The 23,958-nt window shown below is 34.4% G+C and overlaps 1 protein-coding gene across 4 annotated transcripts in view; it reads left to right on the top strand.

Moving 5' to 3' along the window:
* The window catches only part of GLRA2 (glycine receptor alpha 2), a 159,439-nt gene that overhangs the window by 56,217 nt on the left and 79,264 nt on the right, over positions 1-23,958 (top strand). For all 4 annotated transcript variants that reach the window (XM_087967005.1, XM_087967004.1, XM_026666727.2 and 1 more), the window contains 3 exons: positions 2,096-2,178; positions 4,083-4,220; positions 7,420-7,634. In XM_087967005.1, the coding sequence (XP_087823131.1) occupies positions 2,096-2,178; positions 4,083-4,220; positions 7,420-7,634 (436 nt within the window). The remainder of the gene's footprint in view (positions 1-2,095; positions 2,179-4,082; positions 4,221-7,419; positions 7,635-23,958) is intronic.

Raw genomic sequence — 23,958 nt, 5'->3', positions numbered from 1 at the left:
AGTCATCACTGGGAAGTCATAGAATTTGGAGTTAGACCTAGTACTCTTCAAAAAATTTAATTAATGCCTTGAAAAAGGAGAATTATTTATTAGATTTAACAAAAGTTGATGGTATATTTAAGATTTTTTAGAAAATAAAAAGAGAGCATTCAAAATGCCTGAATTAGTGGATAAATTAGTGAAGTGGGCTGAAAACAGCACCATGAAATTTAATAGAAACAAATGCAAATTTCCTCAGTCACACAAAAAAGTCACATGCATAGTTACAAGATGGAAACTATAGTGACCTGATCTGATCGGTGCAAAAAGGATCTAGGAATCCTTTCTTGCCAGTGATTTCTGCCTGTCCATTAAGCTTTAGTTGGGAAAGCTTTCTTTGAGCCTCATCTTTGAAGGATTGCTATCATCAGGGACCATGGAGGCAATGCCTTTTCTGTAGCTCTTTGTTTCTCCTTCTCCCTCCCACTGTCTCTTGGCCTCTGCTCCACCTTAGATCAGATCAACATCATCCCTGTTTGCATTTAGGAAGTCTATTTAAACCTGTCTATTCCAAACAATCCTTGGGGACTGATGGTGTGACAGATCTCTTCCATGCATTACAGGTTTTTTGTTGTTGCTAAGGATTGCTTTCCTTGATGTGTCAATGGCTAGGAAATTGCTTCTTTTTGGGTTGGAGGGAGTTGCTTATTTTTCTCTGTGTTATCTACTTCCATTTATTTTTGTGTCATTTGTAAGCTGCTCAGAGCCTTTAGGAACTGGGCAGCATATAAATTACAGTAATCAATAAAAAGTTAAGTAACAAAAATATGCTGAATATGCATCAGCAGTGGTATGAGGCTTGGGGGGGGGGGGAGACAAACAGAGTTTTAGGCTACATGAATGGCAATTTAGTTTCCAAATTATAGTAGCTGCACTTTGTTCTGAGTGAGACTCACCTTAATTCCTGTGTCCACATCTGGGCATTTAGTTTTCAGAAAGCCTGAGAAGAAATATCATTGGTCTAGAGAAGAATCAAAGGAATAGAAAATAAGACAAGAAGCTGGAAAAACACAGTATATTTGTAATGAGAAAACACTATCAGAAGGAATGTTAATGACTGAGAGCCATTCTCTAATATCCCAGTCTTCAGAACCCAGAATAGTTGTTTTATGTCACAGAAAATCAGATTCTGGATGAATGTTAATATCATTTCTGTAAAAGTAAGAAACTAAGAATCAGTGATTAAGAAGGTAATGCCCTTTCTCTGATGTGATTGTATATTTGAGAACCATATATTGGGGAGGCTTTAATTGTAGTCCTGCAATGAGTAGACATTTGGACTCCGTGACCTAAATGGTTTCTGATAGTGTGGTTCTCTTCTAAGGAAATGTGTTGATCTACAACTGATATTTTATTGCATTCTTACTGCACCATCCTGCTCTTATTAGCCCCCCCTCTATGTGTGTGAGAAGCTTTGAGTTCATTATCTAAATAGAGTTTGCAATGAGCTCTCCTTTATTTGCATTCATTGACTACAAGTGATCTTGATTGCAATCATTTATTGACCAGCCTCACTAAATTTCAGCACAGCTTCTCATAGCATATGTATATATATTTAAACATCTTAGGTGAGGAATTGAAGGTGCCACTGTTGTAATCTCTATATATGGTCTTTTGCTAAGTAAAACTAATATCTTAATTCTAAGCCTATTAATAAAATAATTAATTTTTGTGATAGAATACATGTTGGTTGAAGAGGCTTAAAGCAATCAGCTTTGTTTGTTTTTTAAAAAAGATATGGCTCTAGATCTTCTTTTTGTGTACATGTGCATGTGTTTCTGTAAGTCTAACAGAAAAAGAATACAGTGATCATAGAGAAACATGTTGAAGCCATTCAAATGATTAAATTTCATGCAAATCTACCCCCTGCAGCTACTTGCAAAATGAATAGTAGAAAATGCAATATTTCATTTAACAATAGGTGACAAAATGCTCCAAACTGAATAGATTATAATAAGCTTTGATTATTTTCCTTTTAGGAGTGGGTTTTAAGGCTTCATTTTAGCAGCAATTCCGTACTTAATAAACCTATTTACATTTCTTTGAATTCCTTTAGGCTAACATTAACTTTATCCTGTCCCATGGACCTAAAGAATTTTCCTATGGATGTACAAACATGTACAATGCAACTAGAAAGCTGTAAGTCAGATATTATATATTTTTAAAAGAATAAACCAGTCATAACCTGACTCTTTGAGATGCTGCATTTAATATCACTTCATGTAGTATAATACTAAGCTTCTGGCGTATATAGAATATATCACCGAAGAAAACAACTGGAGAAAGCAAACTGAAAAGGGATACAGTATCTCTACTACAGCTGCTACTACTTTTTTACTGTACTATTTTTGAAAAGGAAAAGATAATTCCATTGGCCTTAATTTATTCTTGTAATAGAACGTATAATGTCTTCTTAAGGCCTGAGGGCTTGAGAAGACAGAAATAAATGTTCTGATTCATGGGTGTCAAATTTGCCATGTCACATTGCTGTCATGTGACGTTTCGTGACGGTTTTCCCCTTTGTGGAGCTCGAATGTGCTTGGCCTGCATGTAACGCATCCATCCTGTGGGCCACCAGTTTGACACCCTTGTTCTAATTCAACCTCCTATAACTTGGCAGAACCTTTGATTCTCCAAATCCCACAAAGAAGGTGACTGGGAATTCTGGGATTTGCGGTTCCTATATGTTTGGAGAGAACCTCAGGTGGTGGTGGGGAGGATCTTATTTCTCAACATCGAGGAATGGAAATGCTCTTCTTGGACAGGGTGACTAAATTTTGATGTTTGTTTGTTAATGTTTATCAGTAAGCAAGTTGTTTGCTTTCTCTATTTATTTCTCTTTAGTGATGGCATACATTGTTTTCATACTTAAGGTCCTGAATAAAGTCTCTGTTTGGATAATTGAAATTTTTGACTTGGGGGGGGGGGGGGCTATTTGACACTTGAAATGCAAAGCCAAAGAATAAATACATGGAGTAAATAGTGATATTTCTGAGGCACAGCCCCCTCCTCAAATTGGGGGTGCATCTTTACATTTAACATACAGTATCAATACTCCATACCCCCGAAGGCAAACAGCATGAACTGGATGGGGGGGGGGGTAATAATAATAAAAGTGACAGGTATAGAAGCAACTGGATACTCCTGAGGTACTCAGATATATTTCAAGAAGGCGATGCTATTATCATAATAGGATTGGAGACTTGATAGCATCTAATGCATATTTTTCCAATATACAGTTGTCCAAATATGTTAGACCTAAAAGTGCCTTAATTTGCGGCTGCCATGCTATTGTGTTCTATAAATTGTAGTCTCATACATAAGATATGTAGAAAGTCCTATGCATTTCATTTTAATATATTATTATCTTTGCTATAAATAGACTTATGGTCAAATGTTTCCCAAGTTTAATCTAGATATATACCTAATTTACTGATGTGATATCACTCCATGCATTAACCATAATCTGACTGTATTTATCTATTACTAATGGTTTCTCTCTCAGAAATTAAATAATTTTCTCAATGTTGTTAACTGTCATATATGCACCAAATGAGAAACAGGAAAAATTCTATAACAAATTATATAAAAAAAAATTAATAGAACTGGAATATGAGAATATATGTTTGGTAGGTGACTTTAATGTGACAGTGAATCAAGAAAAAGACTATAAGAGTATGGATTTTTTTAAAAAGGAAAACATTACCAAAAATATTCTATCAAGTGACAAATGAATTAGGATTACAACTAGGTAAAGAATAAGGAACTATATAAATACTTATATCTATATTCATATCTATCTATATTTATTTATATATTAAGTTGAAATTATATAATGAAAAATATGTATATAGAAAGATGATAAAGAAATGTAAAAGATGTCTTGATGTTGATATAATTATGTATAAACTTTTATTTTGTTTTTCAAATTTTGAAAACTAAATAAAATTTAATGGAAAAAAATAATTTTCTACTGTTGCTATTTGCCTGTTGTAGCAACTCTACGTATTATTATCTAATCACAAATAATTTGTTTGTTATAGTTGGCTATACAATGAATGATCTGATATTTGAATGGATGAGTGATGGGCCAGTACAAGTAGCAGAAGGTTTAACTCTGCCCCAGTTTATTTTGAAAGAGGAGAAGGAGCTTGGTTATTGCACAAAGCATTACAATACTGGTAAGTATTATGTTACTCACAATAATTTCCAAAATTTATGAGCAATATTAGAAAATTATTAAAGAATCCTGGTTATTAATATTAAAATCAATACACATTAATTACATAGTTAAATCAATAAAGTGGATTAGATTACATTTCTGTTAAAAAGAACTAATTCAATTCATGAGCCAATATACACTTATCAGCAATCAAGCTGCAAATTAGGTATTGGTTTGTGCAGTGTTGCATAATACTTTGGCTATTGACATCTTGATGTATTGATAAATTGCAAATACTGGTATGTAGCCAAGGAAAACATATCCATTGAAGACAAGCAATGATACATCTTTAAAGTCATGCGAACCCTCTTAAAAATTTCTGACCAAAATTTAAAAATGCTAGATTAGAGCCAAGCCATATGAGTTAGCATTGCAATTCCTGAATTAAACTTCCAACAACACATTGCAATCAGTTTTTATTCAATATATCCATCATATTCTGTGTACCAGAAATAACATCAGCATAATATAGTTGTGAACTCAGTGGGTTGGCATTTGGACAATACAGGTTCTAGTACAGTTACAGTTGTAGAAATTCACTGCCTCAAACTGATCTAGTTACTTTCTCCCAGCCCAGCCTACTTTACAGAATTGTTGTGGCAAAAACAAAAGCAAATTGTTGTGGCAAAAACAAAGAGAAGAAAATAGTATGTATGCTGCCTTGAAATCCTGGCTGAAAGGTGGCATATAAAAGAAAGTAGCTTCATAGCTTTGAAAATAATCCATCAAATCTCATCAATAATTACTTTCAATTTGTTTCCTTTAATTTCTTATAAAAATACTAAAATCAAAACGTCAATTCATTTTCAATATTTTAATAGATATGGAATTTCAAAGGACATGCTTCAGATGTGTAACTGGGATATATCCAGCCACAAAGAGTCCTGAGGACATGCATTCTCTAGGAAACCCCAGAATCAGTAGGCATCTGATAGCGCCTTTTCTAACTAACAAATTGTATTAAGAGAAATTAGGTTTTATAAATATACATCCTTATTATAGACCTTGGAATGGGGGCAGAGCATGAGAAAACTCTATCTAGGTGCATCCAGCTATTTCTATTGTGATTTGAAAACTAGAAAAAATGTGATAGAGCCAGAGAATAATTTTTAGGAATACCAATTTATAAATGCAATTGAGAATTGCAGCTCCATACCAGGTTAGATAATTATTTCCAGCATTTAAGGATTTCACTAAATAGATCTAGTTGCCAAAGTCATTTAGTTGTCAGATTTTTTAAAAAAAACAACTGGTCCCTTATGTCAAGTCCCACTGTCAACAAATGCTCTCATTAAACTCTTAAAGTGGTATGAAATGCACTGTTTTGTTTATTATTTTGTTAAAAAAGTATAAAGCTGCATTCATTTTTAAAGCCTTCATTTTCAAAACATTAAACAATCCTCAATGAGTAAATTGAATCAATTGTTATAATTGCAGTCATCTTTGTGTAAAAAAGGGAGACCCCAGCCTAGTTGAAAATTACAGACTAATCGCTTTATGCTGCGTCACCTGTAAAGTCATGGAATCAATTATTAACCAATCCATCATCCTCCACTTAGAGACAAACAGCCTATTCTCTAATAAACAATTTGGTTTCAGGAAAAAACTATCATGTAATCTGCAACTCTTACACTGCAAAAACATATGGACTACACAACTCGATCAGGGCAAAGCAATAGACGTAATCTACATAGACTTCTGTAAAGCCTTTGATTCAGTGGTACACGACAAACTACTCCTAAAACTAAAATCTTACAGTATCTCTGGACAACTGCATAACTGGATAGAAGCATTCCTGTCAAACAGACAACAAATGGTCAAAATTGGGAGCATCCTATCAAATTCTGTACCTGTCAACAGTGGTGTCCCCCAAGGCAGTGTTCTAGGACCAACTCTTTTCATACTCTACATAAATGACCTCTGTGATCATATCAAGAGCAACTGCATTCTCTTTGCTGATGATGTAAAGCTATTCAATACCACAGACAATACTGCTACCCTTCAAAAAGACCTTGACTATGTATCAGAATGGTCAAACAAATGGTAACTTCAAATCTAAACAAATAAATGCTCTATCCTACATATTGGCAAAAAAATCAGAAAATAAAATACAGGCTGAATAGTCAAGACCTTGTTGATGATCCAAACTCTGTCAAGGATCTTGGATTACTCATCTCTAATGATCTAAGTGCTAGAGCCCACTGTAACTACATAGCCAAAAAGGCATTAAGAGTTGTTACCCGAATCCTACATAGCTTTTTCTCTGGTAATATCACACTACTAACTAGAGCATACAAAACATTTGCTACACCAATACTCGAATACAGCTCATCAGTCTGGAACCCACATTACGTATCTGATATTAGCACAGTTGAGAAAGTCCAGAAATACTGTATTTCACAAGAAGAATTCTCCACTCCTCTACTCCTTGCAGAATACCTTATGCTACCAGACTCGAAATTCTAGACCTAGAAAATCTAGAAATACTCCTCCTTCGGTCCGATCTAAGTATAGTATAAAATATAAAATCATACATTGCAATGTCCTACCTGTCAATGAAAACTTCAGCTTCAACCATAACAACACAAGAGCACACAATAGATACAAACTCAAGATAAACCGCACCAAATTTGATTGCAGGAAATATGACTTCAGCAACAGAGTGGTCAATGTCTGGAATACTCTACCTGACTCTGTGGTTTCTTCCCCAAACCCCAAAAACTTTAATCTTAGACTGTCTACTATTGACCTCACCCCTTTCCTAAGAGATCTGTAGAGGGCGTGCATGTGCACCAACGTGCCTACCATCCCTGTCCTATTGTTTCTTTTATTTTTTTATTTTTCTTATATGTATCCATGTATTCATAACTATGTTTTTACTTATAGCTATTATCTTGTAAGCAATTGACAAAAATAAATAAATAAATAAATAAATAAAAAGATAAACAACTCTCAAGTGAGTAATTTGGAGTTGATTCCTTCAGGGTAGAATGTCAGTCAAGATATACCTTGTATTAGTACTGGAGGAACAATGCCCATCCAATCAAATAAGATCCACAATTTCACCATCCATGTGCCTAAGGCAGTTAATTTATGCTCATGATATAATAGGATTAAAATGTATAAAAATGATTTATAAAAGCAATTTCATGTTCTAGGAAAATTTACATGCATTGAAGTAAAGTTTCATTTGGAGCGTCAGATGGGATATTATTTAATCCAGATGTACATTCCTAGCCTGCTGATCGTCATTTTGTCCTGGGTATCTTTCTGGATCAACATGGATGCTGCTCCAGCCAGAGTTGCACTGGGCATAACTACAGTCTTGACAATGACTACTCAGAGTTCAGGCTCCAGAGCCTCTCTTCCAAAAGTAAGTACTTTCCACTTAATTCAGAACGATCTAACAAACTAAATAGAGATGATTCTTATAATCTTTTGTGTTATATCCCTTATTTTTTAGGCATTGAAATTATCAGAAATGTTCTTAATAAAATTGTTAACCAGATGTGTTTTATTTTATGTGTATACAGGCAATTGAGATTTATTATACAGTATATGGTTGAAAGGTAAAATTCAGATATAGGGCATTATATGAAATAAATTTCTCTTTATTTGCATTATGAATGGAAGTTGATTATCACACAATCTTTTTTCTGAAGCTGAAAGCTGTACTCAACTTTTGAATATCTGACTAGCTAAAATGTACATGGAGAAATGACAAAAGTATGTTGATCAATATAAAACTATACATGTTTAATTTAAATTGCATTAATTACATACACGTAATAGGATTGATTTTGTATGATTTCTTCATTTTCTCCTTTAATAAATCCAAAGAGATTTGAAAAGGGACTGTACGTAAAGTTTCAGGGGCTACATGGTTGCATATTTCTAATAGAGAGGAGATACTGTCAGACCATTACAGTTTCTGGTTGTACTTTTCTTACACTCAAAGCTAGTAGTTTTAGCAGATGCAGAAGCTTATGTATAACATTTTACATTACAGTTCAATAAAAGTTGGCCATATTTGATTGCAATAATCCATATATTAAATTTATCTTTAAGCAACGACCTCATAGGGTTGTTGTTGTGGGAAAAATAGGAGGAAGAAGAAGTAGGTATATTCACCATCTTTGAATTATTGATAAAAGTAGTGGAGGCAGGATAAAAATAAAAAAGGAAATTCATCCATAAGTCACAAGTTACTTCATGTCTTCAGCATACTAGTAATCAAGGCCATAAATTTGTCTTTCCAATATAAAAACTAATTTATTGGCAGTGTCAATTTCTATGTAATAAATATGTTGTTCAAAATAAAAGCATCATCCAAAACTATTAAACTTTAATTAGTTCTTCCTAGAACATACAACTTTGGAAACTGCATTTGTTTTAGTGAATTGTATCTCCAACTACACAATTTACTCATTCTTGTCTATGTATCTCAATGCAATCCAATGTTGGAAGAAAAATCAAGCATTCCAGACTGGGTCTGACAAGGGAGGAAAAAACAACAAGAGATAAGCCTCCTTTGACCAACATGACAAAAGCAAAAACAGAGCTAATTACAGATGGTAGACGGTGGAAAGGGCCTATCATACGTGCAAGGGCTAAATTGATTAATGATATATAAAGGCAGAGATCTCTGTAATGGTAGCTTAATACTCTGATGATGTTAGCAGAGGCTGACGAAAGCTTAGTAAGTACAATAAATATAATTTTAAGTTACATAGGTTGGGCAATATATATATTGCCCAACCTATGCCCTGTCAGAATAATCTCTATATTTCTTGTCTATTTGGCACATTATGATGGATATTTGGCCGGCATCCTTACAAACCCAATGTACTGAGATGGGAGGTGATTTTTCAGGCTACTGGAGTAAGTGAAAATATACCGATGGAGGTAGCAGAGAAGTATTAGCTATTTTCCTACTCACCAGTGGGTAGCAATATATATTTCATTAATTACTTTCTGTGTGCCAATTACATATCCATTCTAGAATCTATAACTTATCTGAACTTGGGGACTATAAGCATCTGGCAGCAAACTGCACAGAGTTTGATCATATTTTATTACTGTTATGATTTCTGGTTCAATGTAATACAATCTGCTTCAACTGAATATTTCGGAGAAACATTTAAAGTAGCACAGACTTTGTTTATATTGCTCTTCTGGTTGTAATATGAAATGTTTAAAAGCCTGGTGATTTGTCATTGTTGGTTCAACTTACTGAGTTGCTTTACAAAAATCATGGATTTTCATGCAGACACTGTGCAGAGGAAAATCCTTCATGGTAAACTTAAGACTCAATGTGTGAGTTAGTGGCCTGTTCTACTTCATTTTTTTCTAAATAATCTTACAGTATATTGTTCAGTAATATTGACAAAAAGGTCTTTTTTGAGACAGAGTAGTTCTTCAGAAGTCGTTTCATTTCTCATGCAAACTTTTCTTTTAAAATAATGATGCTAGCCCTGAAATGTAGATTGTGTTTATGCAAACATTCTGCAGTCCATCTATTCAGTTTGGTTATTGGCAGATTAAAATTCCAATTAGCAATATGTGTACAAGGTACAGTTTGGGTGATACAGAGATTAATCAGAATTTTATATTGGTTTAAATATTTCACAAAGTTCACCTGCAAGATGTCATGATAAGCTATTGTTGTATATTGGTTCAGGTATTGGAGACTCAAAATCAAATCTGTCCATAGCCATGGCCCTTTCCCATTTTCAAGATTTTTGTAGAACTGATGCTTAAACTGCAAATTCTGCTGCAAATGAATTATTTGATTGATCTTCTCTGCAATAACCTTAAATATTAATACATCATCATTATTACTTAAATATTCTTACATGAAATTAAATGTTGTGAAGTATTATTTAGCCATATTTTAGAACCGTAAGTATGATTACTTCATAATATATACTTATTTAATAAGCATAATATTTCTTCAGTTCAGACTCAGTGAATGTTACTATATAATATTTTGATGAATTCTCTGAGAAGGATAGCTGGTACAAATTTGGATATCTGTAACATGGTTCTAGATAATAATTCTCAGAATTATTTCCTCTTTACACATCTTTAACTAAGTTTTGGTAGCCTAAAAAGTATACAAAAGGGTTAACAAAAATGGCAAATAATAGTTTCTAATAATCAAATTTAAAGTGTTATCTTGAAATTTGATTTGAATTTCATTAGATTCAACTCACCTAGAACTATAGATAAGTCTAAGTACAAAATCATAGTGAACATAGATTTTCTTCATGCCAATATTTTCTTTTCTTTTTTTTATAAATATAGTTTATTAATTTTTACAATTAAAACCAGTCACAATACATACACAAATAAGCAAAAGAAAGAAAAAGAAAGAAGAGAAAAGAGGAAGAGAGGGAAAGAATTTTGAGAAAAGAAAGAAAAAGAAAGGGGGAAGAAAGAAAGAAAGAGGTTACAAGATAAAAAGTATTCTTATTTTAACAGTTTGCAAGATCTTCTTTTGTTTTCATAACCTTAACTTGTGTCATATAACCACACCTGTTTTTAACTTATATCGCTACCTCGTTATTATGGGTTGATACTTTTCTTTTATGCCTTATGATATATAATTTATCTTTGGTCAATCCAATTATACCAACAATTCCAGCTATCGTAGTATAGTGAAGTGTCTTTGTTTTTTAGTGCCAAAATTTATCCATTTCTGCGCATTTTGAGATTTTTTCAATAATCATTTCTTCTGATGGAATTTGATGTTGTTTCCAGTGTTGAGCGAAGGCTAATCTGGCCGCTGTTAAAATGTGTATTGTTATGTATTTGGCTTTTTTGGAAATTTGCTTATCAAAAATCCCTAGTAGGAAGGACTCTGGTTTGTATTCTATCTGCTCTTTGGTGATTTCTTCCAACCAAGTTTTGATTTTCTTCCAATACTTTTGAGTTTCTGCACAAGACCACCACATATGGAAAAAGGTTCCTTCTTTTTTCCTACACTTCCAGCAATGCGGACTCATGTTGGGGTGCATCTTCGCTAACCTCGAAGGGGAGATGCCATCTATAAAACATTTTATAAAGATTTTCCTTGTATGCTGCCGATTTGGTAATCTTATTGTTTCTGCCCCAAACTTTCTCCCATTCCGCTAATGTGATGCTGCGCCCTACGTTCTTACTCCAAGCAATCATATTTCCTTTTACAATTTCTTCTTCTAGTTCTGTTTCTAATAAGTAGTTATAAAATTTTGTTATGTTTTTTTATTTGATCCTAATAAAATTTTATCTAACGGTTGCAGTTTGTTATTAATTCCAATTCTTTTTGTCTTGTTTATATCTGCTTTGAATCTGAAGGTAAACCCATTGATCAATTTTATGTCCTTGCTCCTGAAGATCCAGCCTCGGTTTCAAATTTCCTTGTGGGTCTAATAAGTCTTTGTATTTAATCATTTTGGTAAGCTCCAAATTGTTTGGGTGAATCATTGCCTCCATTGTTGAAATCCATACTGGTACTTTTGTATAATGTTTTTTCCTTATTTTCCTCCAAATTGTTAATAGTGCGTCTCTAATTAAATGTCTATGGAAATATTTTTGACTGGTTTTCCCTACGTCCCATAGAAAAGCGTGCCACCCCTTTGTAAATCGTGGCCTTCTAGAAATAGTATTCTTTTATTGGTTAAATTCACCCAATCCTTCAACCAAACTAACGAGGTGGCCATATGGTATAACTCCCAGTTTGGAAATGCTAACCCTCCCCTGCTCTTCATATCCTGCATTGCTTTTACATTTATTCTGGATTTTTTCCCTTGCCAAATAAATTTCAGGATTATTCTATTGAGTTCTTCAAAAAACTTTTTATGTAATTTAATTGGGATCGTTTGGAATAGGTACAAGAATTTAGGGAGAATGTTCATTTTAGTAGTAGCAATTCGGCCTAGTAGTGAAATTTGAAGTTTCCCCCACGATTCTAAATCTTTCTTTACCTGGTGTATCAGTTTATCATAATTGTTTTCTTTAAGTGTCTTACAGTGTGGGGTTAGCCAAATTCCTAAGTATTTCACTTTCTTTGTCACTTGTATATGCATTATTTCTTCTAGTTCTATTTTCTGTTTTTCTGTTAGGTTTTTGGTCATTAATTTGGTGTTTGTTTTTTTTTATTTTAAGTCCAGCTACTGCTCCAAATTTCTCTAATTCACTCATCAATTTTGGTCCCCTATCTTTTGGTTCTTCAATGAAGAAAATCATATCGATCCGCAAATGCTTGCAATTTATATTCCTCTTTCTTAACTGTTAATCCCTTTATATCTGAATTCCACCTAATTCGTGTTAATAATGTCTCTAATGCTAATATGAAGAGCAGGGGAGAGAGTGGGCAACCCTGTCTCACTCCTTTTCTATCTTTATTGGGCAGGTGCATTCCCCATTCACTATTATATTAGCTTGTTGTGTATCATATATAGTTGTTATAATATTTTCAAATTTTGGTGCCCAAATTCAAATTATAAATTTTTTGAATTAAAAATTGCCAATTTAGATTGTCGAAAGCTTTCTCTCGTCTAGGAACATAAGTGCTACTTGTTTCTCGGGGTGAGCTTCGTAAAATTCTAGTACGTCTAATACTATTCTTAAATTGTTCTTTATTTGCCTAGTTGGGAGAAATCCGTTTTGGTCTACGTGTATATACAAATTTAAGATCCTTTTTAATCTGTTTGCTATAATAAGTGTGAATATTTTGTAATCAGTATTTAAAAGTGAAATCGGCCTGTAATTATTTATATATCTGGGATCTGTATCTTCCTTCGGGATCAGCGAGATCAACGCCCCCCTCCATGAGTCCGGCATCCTGGCTGCCAGTAAAACGTCATTAAAGACTTCCACCATAAGTGGTCCGATTTGATCTGCTATTGCCTTGTACAGCTTCCCTGGGATCCCGTCTGGGCCCGGGGTTTTATTATTTTTCTGGCTCTCTATTGCTGATTTCAATTCCGATTCAGTAATGTCTTTATTTAATAGTTTAGCCATTTCTTCCCCAATTGCCTTATCCTTTACTTCATCTAGATAATTCCTTATTCTATCTTCACTGACATCCTCTCTTTTGTATAAATCTTCAAAGTATTTATGAATGATTTCTTTTTTCTGTTCTATTTCCTGGTATGTATCTCCTTTGCTATCTATTAACTGGTATATCAATCTCTTCTCTTTCTTTTTTTTCAATTTATAAGATAGCCATCTTCCTGGCTTGTTGGCATGTTCAAAATAGATTTGTCTGGTTAAGTTCAAATTCATGCCAATATTTTCTTAATGCCAATATTTGTATTTGCTTGCGGAAAGGGAATTTTTTACCATGAAATGTTCCAATTCAGTCCAGAATTTCTGTTCCTCAACCTGCCAATCCCTAGAGAAATTACTCTTGAGTTAAATCTCTTCTGTGGCTTTAATTAATTGTAACCACCCTCTCCAACAATTATGCTGCAAAAAAAGATTTGCAGCAGATTCAATGAAAAGTATTTTAGAGCAGTGGGGAAATGGGGATCTTGTGTGTGAGAAAGAGAGGTAGAGAGAGAAAGTGAGAGAAGAAAGAAAGAAAAAAGGAAAGAAAAAAGAAGGAAAGAAAGAAAGAAAGAAGGAAGGGAGGAAGGAAGGAAGGAAGGAAGGAAGGAAGGAAGGAAGGAAGGAAGGAAGGAAGGAAGGAAGGAAGGAAAGAAAGAAAGAAAGAAAGAAAGAAAGAAAGAAAGAAAGAAAGAAAGAAAGAAAGAAAGAAAGAAAGAAAGAAAGAAAGAAAGAAAGAAAGATGCTATGTATTAAATGAGGGACAGTGAAGCAGTGCACCTTATGTGTAGCTCTGGAGGAGTGTTTGCGTGAATATATTGACAGACCTCTCAAATGCAGCTGCTAGAAAGAAACCTGACTAAAAATGAAATCCTCAGATAGAACTGGTTTCTTACACCTGACAGAAATGTATCGCTATATCTCAATGTGATTTATAATTTGAACTAAACAAAAGCAAGTTTACATAAAAATATGAATCTCAACACTGTGCTTGTATAATTCTACATATAAATACTTTATTTTATAAAACAGTAGGATTTTTTGAGGATCTGTACATAGATACAGATATACTGAAGTGTGTGTATGTATACACATGTATATAATAATAGACATGAGGTGTCAATTTTTTGTGTCTGGTTTCCATGGAAATGCTGGCAGAGATTAATGGCAACAGGTGTGTTGTATAATTATAGGCACTAGTTCTTACTCAGCCTAAAAAAATACTAAATCACTAAATGGAACAAAACATTTTCTACAGCAAATATAATAATCTTTCTATTTCAGTGTCCAACTTATTTGCGAGGTGATCAGAAACATTCTGTACTGATTTGAAAGAAGAAAGAGTATGTTCTAAAAGAAAAATAGTAACTATATGATTGCAGATTGTACAGGGTGATAACAATTTATAAATAGTTTATAAATTATTATATAATCATGTATAATTTATACAGATATATAACTATAATATAGTTATAATCAGGGGTGGGATTCAATTTTTTTTAACAACCGGTTCTGTGGGTGTGGCTTAGTTGGTGGGCATGGCTTGGTGGGCATGTGACTGGCTGGGCGTAGCCAACTCAACATCACTCACATCGAGGCACGCATCTCCTCGCCTGGCCTCTCATGACTGTGGGGATGCTGCAACAGTCGTAAGTGTGAAAAACGGTCATAAGTCACTTTTTTCAGTGCCATTGTAACTTTGAATGGTCACTCCACACAAGCAAACTACCAGCAAAGGAGGAAAAAAACTCCAGAGAAGTTCCAGAGACAGGAAATCTAGTCAGGCCAAGAACGTAATAAGAGTTAACGGAGAGGCAGTTTCTTTAAGCAACACCAGAATGTTTCCTTCCTGCCTCCCTTACAGGATTAGGCCAGTAATTTATTCTAACAACCGGTTCTCCAAACTGCTTAGAATGTTAACAACCGGTTCTAGCGAATAGGTGCGAACCTGTAGAATCCAACCCCTGGTTATAATTATATTATAACTATAATCACTAATCTTGCTAATAAGTGGTTGAGGGGTCTCTGCCTTTGGCATGCTTTTCTTTAATGCCAGAAAAGTTTTAGATAAATACTTTCCCCTTTTCAATATACCAGTATGCAGCTCCCTTCAAATTCTTAAGGAGTCAGAAATCAGAAGAATCACAATATTTAAAATTGGAATCTATTAAAATGACCAACAGCAGCAATTAAAAAACGTGTGAAATACTTGTAAACAGTTAAGGGGAATCTCTACACCAGACCACACCTCCTAGCATCTCTAACCATTGGCCGTGCTGTTCTGAACCAACGTGAAGCATGCAAGTTACATTTCTGTCTGCAAGCATCTAATCCTGTTTCTCTTCCTTTCCCTTCTCCCTCTCCACTTTAGATTTACTGATAGTTTCATCCTCTAATACTGAAGTAAAGTGGGCTTTTTTCCCCCCAGGTTAATATTCTGATTAACATTGTCATCCTACATTTTATTTCATTAATGTCATTTAAAAATGAAATGATTTGGAGAGTAACATTAACATGGCATGGAGGATACAATCCTCAGATTGGAAACTTGTTGCACAGCTAACCAGTTGTTCACAATTGTTGATAGTTCAACAATTAATTAAATATTTTGTCAGTGACATTTGTGTGGAAAACTGTCATCAATTATGGGGAAATACATTTACAAGAATTAATTTCTGCATGTTATTTTTATGTCATCTCATTATAGCTTTTAAGTTCCTGGATTTTAGGTTTTCACAAAAGATCAGACCGTACAATTATAAATATTTATGGATTTTTCCATCTGGTTAGCAAATGGCTGTGCATGTGCAATGACTAAACCATTTAAAGCTTTTAAATTGTTGTTTGTTTGTTTGTTTGTTTATTGAGCATTTCAATATTTTCTTGAGCTATAAAATAAGATACAAAATGCAAAAGTGAATAGGAAAGCAGTGGGGGGAAAGTGGGGGAAGAAAAGTGAGGAAGGATTGGGGAAAAGAAAAAGAAGCGTTGACTAGAGTACTGCATCCAGTTTTGGTCACCACATTATAAAAAAGATGTTGAGGCTCTAGAAAAAGTACAGAAAAGAGCAACCATACAACGAACGGTTGCAGGAACTGAGCCTGGCTAGTCTAGTAAAGAGAAGGACGAGGGGAGATGTTAAGTTCTGGGCATGGGTGCAAGTAATTGAGACGAGTCAGTGACTTAGTGAACTTCAATTCTTTATTAAGAATCAGAAACAGAGAGCAAAACCCTTGGGCAGCAGTAGCCCTTTTATAGAGCTAGCTACTGACCTGTTAACCAATGACCTGTGTCCACATGCTTAACTTTTGGCCAATGTAAGATGTTAAACTAATAGCCAATCAGGTTGCTTCATGAGGACCAATCCTAGTTCGCTATCCAAGGGCCAATCCAATGTGCAGGATTTCAAGCCTGCTTAACATAATGTTAATAAGTTTATTAAATGGATTTTTATTAGTTCACAACAGGAGACATGATAGCGGTCTTCCAATATTTGAGGGGCTGCCACAGGGAGGAAGGGGTCAAGCTATTTTCTAAAGCTCCTGTAGGCCAGACAAGGAATAATGGATGGAAACTGAACAAGGAGAGATTTAACCTGGAAACAAGGAGAAACTTTCTGACAGTGAGAACAATCAACCAATAGAACAGCTTGCCCTCGTAAGTTGTGGGAGCCCCATCAGTTGAGACTTTCAAGAAGAGATTGGACTGCCATTTGTCAGAAATGGTGTAGGGTCTTCCGCTTGGGTGGGGGGTTGGACTAGATGACCTACAAGGTCCCTTCCAACTCTGATTATCTGTTATCTATCTGACTTCCAACTCCTTCTGTTGCAATAAAATAAAGCATTAACATCAAACCACAACTTTTTGTTTTTTTCATAGTAATATAAACTAGCCATTTCTATAAGGATCTATCAATCTAATTGGAAAACCCCAAATGAGAGTTTCATTTTTTCCCCACCTCAAGCACAAAGTTCAGAAGTGGTCTCCATGTGGAAATGAGGGTACTTATATTCTTGTCTTTAATCAAAGTAGTCTATTTTGCTATTTCTTCCAACTCTATCAGTTTTTTCAACCATTCGTCCATGATGGGAATCAAAGTGTCCTTCCATTTTTGTGCATACAATAGTCTTGTTGCTGTCAACATATATAGGATCAAAGTTCCAATTTTTTTCTCCAAGTCTTTTTCCATTAGACCGAAAAAGAAAAGTTCTGGTTTCATTTTTATCTCCATTTTCAGAATTTTCTGTATTAAAATATGAATCATGCTCCAAAATTTCTTTGCTTTAACACATGTCCATCATAAATGATAAAAAAAATCTCTTCTGTACACTTCCAACATTCATTTGATATACCTTAACATATATCTTAGATAAGTGTTAAATACCAGCGATATATCATCTTATAAAATTTTTCTTTTAAATTATAATTAGTGTACATTTTAAACCCTTCATCCATATATTTTCCCATTGTTCACATTATATCCAAAATTCCTTGCCCACTGAATCATGCAATGTTTTACATGTTCACTTTCCAAATTCAATTTCAATAACAATTTATAAATCTTAGCAATAATATGTTCATCATTTCTACATAGTAAGATTTCCAATTCATTTTTAACAAAATCAAACCCATAAGTCTTTTTATCCAATTTAAATCTTTCTTTCAGTTGGTGGTAGGTAAACCAATGGCAAACATAACCTTCTTGGTTCAAGTTCTTCCCTCGGCTTTAGTATAGTGTCACCAGAGTTGAAAGATAAAATTTTGCTATACATTCACCAGTCTGGCTTCACCACCATTTCTTTTCTTTAAAAAGCTTCCTGGGGTGACACCCAAAGAGGCAGTTTCATAGAAAGCCTTGTTTTTTTTATTTATTCCAAATTCTTATGGAAAAGTGTTATGGCACATCTAACAAAGTGATTATTAAAATCAACATGAACTTTAATTTTATCATACCATAGATAACGATGCCACCCAAATCTTAATTCATGGCCCTCTAATTTAAGTAATCTCTTGTTCTGGAAGTTCACCCATTAAAGAGTGTTTATTCATATCAGTTTTATTTTGGTATTACTGCCTTTTCTACATTTGATGAGTGGGTCATTCAGGCATGCATAGTCATACTGATATTGTTATTCTCTTTAAGGAGTAGTCACTCACACAAAATAATATCCTGTATCTTTTCCTCCAAAGCACAAAGCAAAAATTGTTACATATTTGTTATTTCTAGAACAATATTTTTTTCCTGACTATTGTTACCCAAGCTATTTTGAATCAAGGGCTTTGAAGGGAAAGTGGAATCCAGGCTCAAAGTGTTTTATTTTACAGCAGCATTTCAAAATCAAAGTATTGCTGGTAACTTTAGATTGTATTCTGAACACATCAACAAACAGAATTTCTCAATTACATTATATTTGCTGCCAAATGACATGCTGTACTGTACTACATACATCTTTTAAAAACTTTTTGATTTCTTGCTCGGGACTCATGTGTTGCAAACAAACTACATAGTAGCTATCCTCTTGTGTTTTCTGCATCTCTTCTGTCAACTCAACATTCATTGTACTTTTCTGGTTGCATAAACACTCTGAATAGGTCAGGAAGATATTAACCTATAGTAAAGCCTATATGTAGGAAGCAAGAATGTTGACTCTTTTCTTTAACTGATACAATCTAGATATATCTCAGAGAAGTAACCTGAAGCATGACATGAAGTATTGTTACACAATGTCTTTGAAAGTGGGAAGCAGGTCCCAAACACATTTTTTCCACTGTGAAAACTATCGTGTCATTTGCAAAACCTGTATGACACTTTAGAGCCAGGTCTTAAGGACTTTTCAAAGCTTTGGAATAGCTTCAGGAGATGTCAAGATTCAGAGGTGAATCATAGTCAATTGGCTATTGAATTGGCATCCTTCAGTCTCAAAAGATTATCATGCTCTGAAAAGGTCCTAAAACAGCATCTAGTGTGGCTAAAAAGGCCAATTCGAGAGTGGCAATCCCTTCCACACTGAGGACAGATATAGTCTGTCCCCTGTCCAGCCCCCAGATTTTGCTGGTTCCAGAATGGCCTCTTTGCCTGCTGAAAGAATGTCTCTTTGAATGGGAGAAGGCCATGCTGCATCTTTAGTCTCCAAGGCCTCTGAATGATCAGAGGTCAAGGTTTCCCAGCTGTTAATGTCCATTCCCAAGGGCTTTAGATCCCTCTTGCACATATCCTTATATCGCAGCTGTGGTCTCCCTCTAGGGCACTTTCCCTGCATTAATTTTCCATACAGGAGGTTTTTTTGGAATCTGCCCATCAGCCATCCTCACAACATGCCCAACCCAGTGTAGTCAATTGGCTACACTGAGGCATTTTTGTCATTATTGAAACATAACCCAGGCAGAATGCAGTGGACTTGTAAATGTGGAATGAACATACTATAATAAATTTAGTGTGTTGTGTGTACTAAATAATTTAGCTGGGCTTAGCAAAAAATATGCATCAATTCTTACTTGTGAGGATTCTATCCAGAGATTTATTCTTCTGTTTTTTACCTGGTGCACAAACAGGAGCTCTTCTTTTAATGGCTTTCTTTCTTTCTTTCTTTCTTTCTTTCTTTCTTTCTTTCTTTCTTTCTTTCTTTCTTTCTTTCTTTCTTTCTTTCTTTCTTTCTTTCTTTCTTTCTTTTGTTCTTTCTTTCCCTTTTTAAGTTTTCAAACCAGAGGTGTCAAACTCAAGGCCCACGGGCTGGATCTGGCCTGTGGAGTGCTTGAATCCAGCCCATGAGGCCAGCCTGGAAATATCAAGGGACCAGCCTGCAGTGCCTCTGTGGCTAAAACAGGCTGTGTGTGTGGCCCCCGTGCCATGTTTTCATCCTCTATGGCCTCCTGCAGCACTCTGCTGGCCAAAACCAAGCCAAAACCCAGGCCAAAACCAGGTCGGAAAATGGGCCCAAAATGAGCAAAAAAAAAAAAAAAAGGCTGGAAAAGGGCTGAAAAATGGGGTAAAAAATGGGTCAAAAACAGGCTGAAAAGGCTAAAAATGGGTCAAAAATGACCAAAAACCAGGCCAAAAAACAGGCTGAAAACAGCCAAAAAGTGGCAGAGTGCTGTAGGAGGCCATGGGGGGCAAAAATGAGGTGCAGGGGAGGTCACATGTGGACCCCCATGCCCCATTTTGGCCAGCAAAGTGCTGTAGGAGGCATCCGTTTTTGGCAGCTTGCAGCACACTGCTGACTCATATGTAAGTGGTTGTCCTAGATCCCTCTTACAGTTACTGTTGTTGAGCCAGGTACTACCTATACTACACCTATGCTTTGGGGGAATTTTTAAGTGCAAGACTTACTTAGCACTGAATTGCAATTTGTTGGATAGGATACAGTGTTCAAGTCTGTCAAGATATTTCTGAATGTTAAGCCTATCTTCTAAAGTGTTGGGTATTCTCTCTAGCTTGGTGTCATCTACAAATTCGATAAATTTTCCTTCCATCCTCTGTTCTAAATTGTTATAAAGATTTTGAAGAGTACTGGGCCTAAGACAGAACCTCGTTGTGTTATATGCACATAATACAGCTTATAAAATAACAGTGATATTTCATCTTTAAAGCATATCAGTAATTAAATGTCAGCTATATTTCCAGTTACCCCTAAAATGTCCATTTTCTTTTAAAATTTAACCTAACTTTTTCTTATTTCTAAGAAATTCTGGGAATGTCTGCATCTTAAAGTTACTGAGACTAAGAACCACTGTTTTCTACTTACAAAGTTAACATTATAGGAAGGATTCACTCAAATCTCATCCTAGTTTTCTGGATTGGATCAATATTGCCTTCCTGCCAATGGAATGTTAAATGCAATGTTCACAAGACTAAAAAATGCCTTAACTAATTTGAATGTAAAGATGCCATCTTGTGTATGATCATCATCATCATCATCATCATCATCATCATCATCATCATCATCATCACCATTGTCTATCACTGCAGGATGAAGGCCTCTTCCACATGTTTCTAATCTATACAGTCCTGAGCTTTCTTTTACCAATTAGGCCCATTATACCCACTATCAATGTCATTGATCCATCTTTTTTTTTTAAGATCTCTTTTGTGGGATCCATTCTATGACTGCCTTAGTCCGGTGCCATCAGTTCTTCATACTGTGTGACCAGCACATTTCCATTCTTTTATTTTCTTGGTGACATCATGTACTTTCATTTGTTCTCTAGTCTATATTCAGGTCTTTCTATCTTGTCATGTAATGCTGAGCATGTATCTTTCTATGGCTCTTTGCGCCACTTGTAGTTTTTGTATTGTGGTAATAAGTGTGTACTTATGTGTGCATTTATTTAATGTCATTACCATGCTTATAACAGTAGACTTGTTTGCAACATTCAAGCTAAATGAGCCTTTCCTAGCATGTTTATTCAAAACTTACATAGTATTATTTTGATAAAATAAAACAGAACAGAATATTACTTATAATTTTAAAAATCAGTAAAACCAAAATATTTTCATTTTTTCTATCCAAGAAGGCAGGGATACCAGATATTGTAATAAAGGATGAATGACAGAAGGAAATGTAGCAAATGTTAAATTACAATAGTACAAATCAATTAGTAATCTTGCTGGCTAAATAAGTAGCATTGCATATATTCCTTCAAAGATATTTTTGTAATTTTTAATGAGAAATATTTTACAGACTTCTGGAGGGAGAATTCTTTTCAGGAAAATATATTTTGTTTCCTTCCTCTGCTTTGTTGATAATTTTTAAAGCTTAGCTTTTTTATTGATAGGTTTTGCATTTGTTATGAGACTGTCTCTACTTATGGAGTACTCTGTACTCACTTTTCTCCTATTGCAATTACAGTCTCCAGATATCTTTTTCTGGTACTATTTTGAAGTACTCTTTTCCCTCTCATGTCACCTCAACAACTCACGTCCATTTTGGCTGGTATGCTTTGCTTCATTACAAGGTTACCTCAGTATTGGCTACTTCCCAGAGGCAGGAATTCTGTCTCAAGTGAGTCTAATGTCTTCTACAGCTATCTTCATCAAGAATGCCCTATCATCATATGGTTTACTATCATCATATGGTTTATAACAGGGTCAACATTTTTTTTCTAGAAAGGGCCAGATAGTAAATATTTTAGGCTTTCCAGATCAAGGGATAAAATTGAGGATATTTTATAGGTGCTTATAAAACAAAAGAGAAAAAACAAATGAAAACAATTTTTAATTGATGAAATTCAAATAATGATAATAGCGATGATGATGATGATTTTTGAAAATACAGATATATTAATAAGAAAATGGACTTTGTGTTTGGAAGATAACATTTTGTTTAATTGGAATTCAAGTTAGTGTTTCTATCATAAAATTTATTGCAACTCTAATGTATTAATGTTGATCTGTAATGAGATTCCATAATATCTCATCTTTAAAAATGTATTTTCAGACAGATAGGTACTGCCAAATACTGATATCAATCCATGAGCATGTGATTTTAATTGAGCATATGCATCACTTGGATGGCAGTTATAGATTTTTCTCTTGATATTTGCCATTCAGCATGTCATTACATTGTAGATTAATAATTTTCAGTTGAAGGTTAGGGAGACACTCCACAATTGCATAGTTAAATGCATTTTGAAATATGGCAATTTCTTTTGCACTAGGATTAAAGTCTGGAAAATGCTGCTGAAAGTGTAGATTGAAGTTGAAAAACATTTCTGCTTCAAATTTGTGAGGGTATAAGGATTTTGTTTCTTGTTCTAACTTTTGATAGCAATAGTGAATGTATTCATCTGTTTATTATTATTTGTGATTCAAACTGTGTTGTTGAAATGATTTTGCAAGGTAAAAAAATAATGCTTACAATATACGTGAAAGTTAAACAGAGGTAATTTTAGTTGAATCAAGTCTGCAGCAAATGTTAATTTCCAAGGCCATTCAGTATTCAGTAATAATGGCTAAGGTGTTTCTTCTTGTCAGAAAAATTTCAATCTCAATCCTGAGCCTAAAAATCACAATAAAACTTTGCCTCTGCTAAATCATCAAAATGCTATGTGATAATTCAAATCAGAATATTCTCTTTCTTTTTCGGACAAAATTCATCGATCTGACAATGGTTAAGTCCATGAAAGTAAATGAATTCACTATTGACCTTACAGATTCAACAACACATGACAGAGTGCATATATAATACAATGAATGACCATTGGATAGAAACATCTTATATTTAAAAACTTTGTAAATTTGTCCAACCGAGCCTTTTATTGCTCCACACATATATTTATTGCCAGCGGTTGTAACACATCTTAACAGATTCCACTTCAATTGTACTGAATTAGGGTTTTCTCAACTTCTTTGAAAATATTCTCACCCATAATTGTTCCATGCAAACTAGTCATAGAGGTGTTAATTTTCAGTCACTTCAAATTCAGCATTGACTCTACAAATAAACAGCAACTGAGCAATATTAGTAACATTTGTTGACTTATTAAAAGCCAAGAAAAATAACTCACAATCACTTGTCTTGTGATGTTACTCCTAATGTTCTCAACCCTTCAGCAGCTGTTCTTACCAAAAGGCTACTACTGTTAAACAAGTTTATTTTGTCTGGACACATTTTTTAGGCTGCTACAAACAAACTCAGTTTAATTAACTTGGACCCCCTCCCATAAAC

The sequence above is a fragment of the Notechis scutatus genome, chromosome 5 (genome assembly GCF_049901735.1).
Source record: "Notechis scutatus isolate UNSWTSFEM ecotype Mainland chromosome 5, rNotScu1.2, whole genome shotgun sequence".
NCBI classification, from domain to species: domain Eukaryota; kingdom Metazoa; phylum Chordata; class Lepidosauria; order Squamata; family Elapidae; genus Notechis; species Notechis scutatus.
This window is presented reverse-complemented; position numbering and strand designations above follow the sequence as displayed.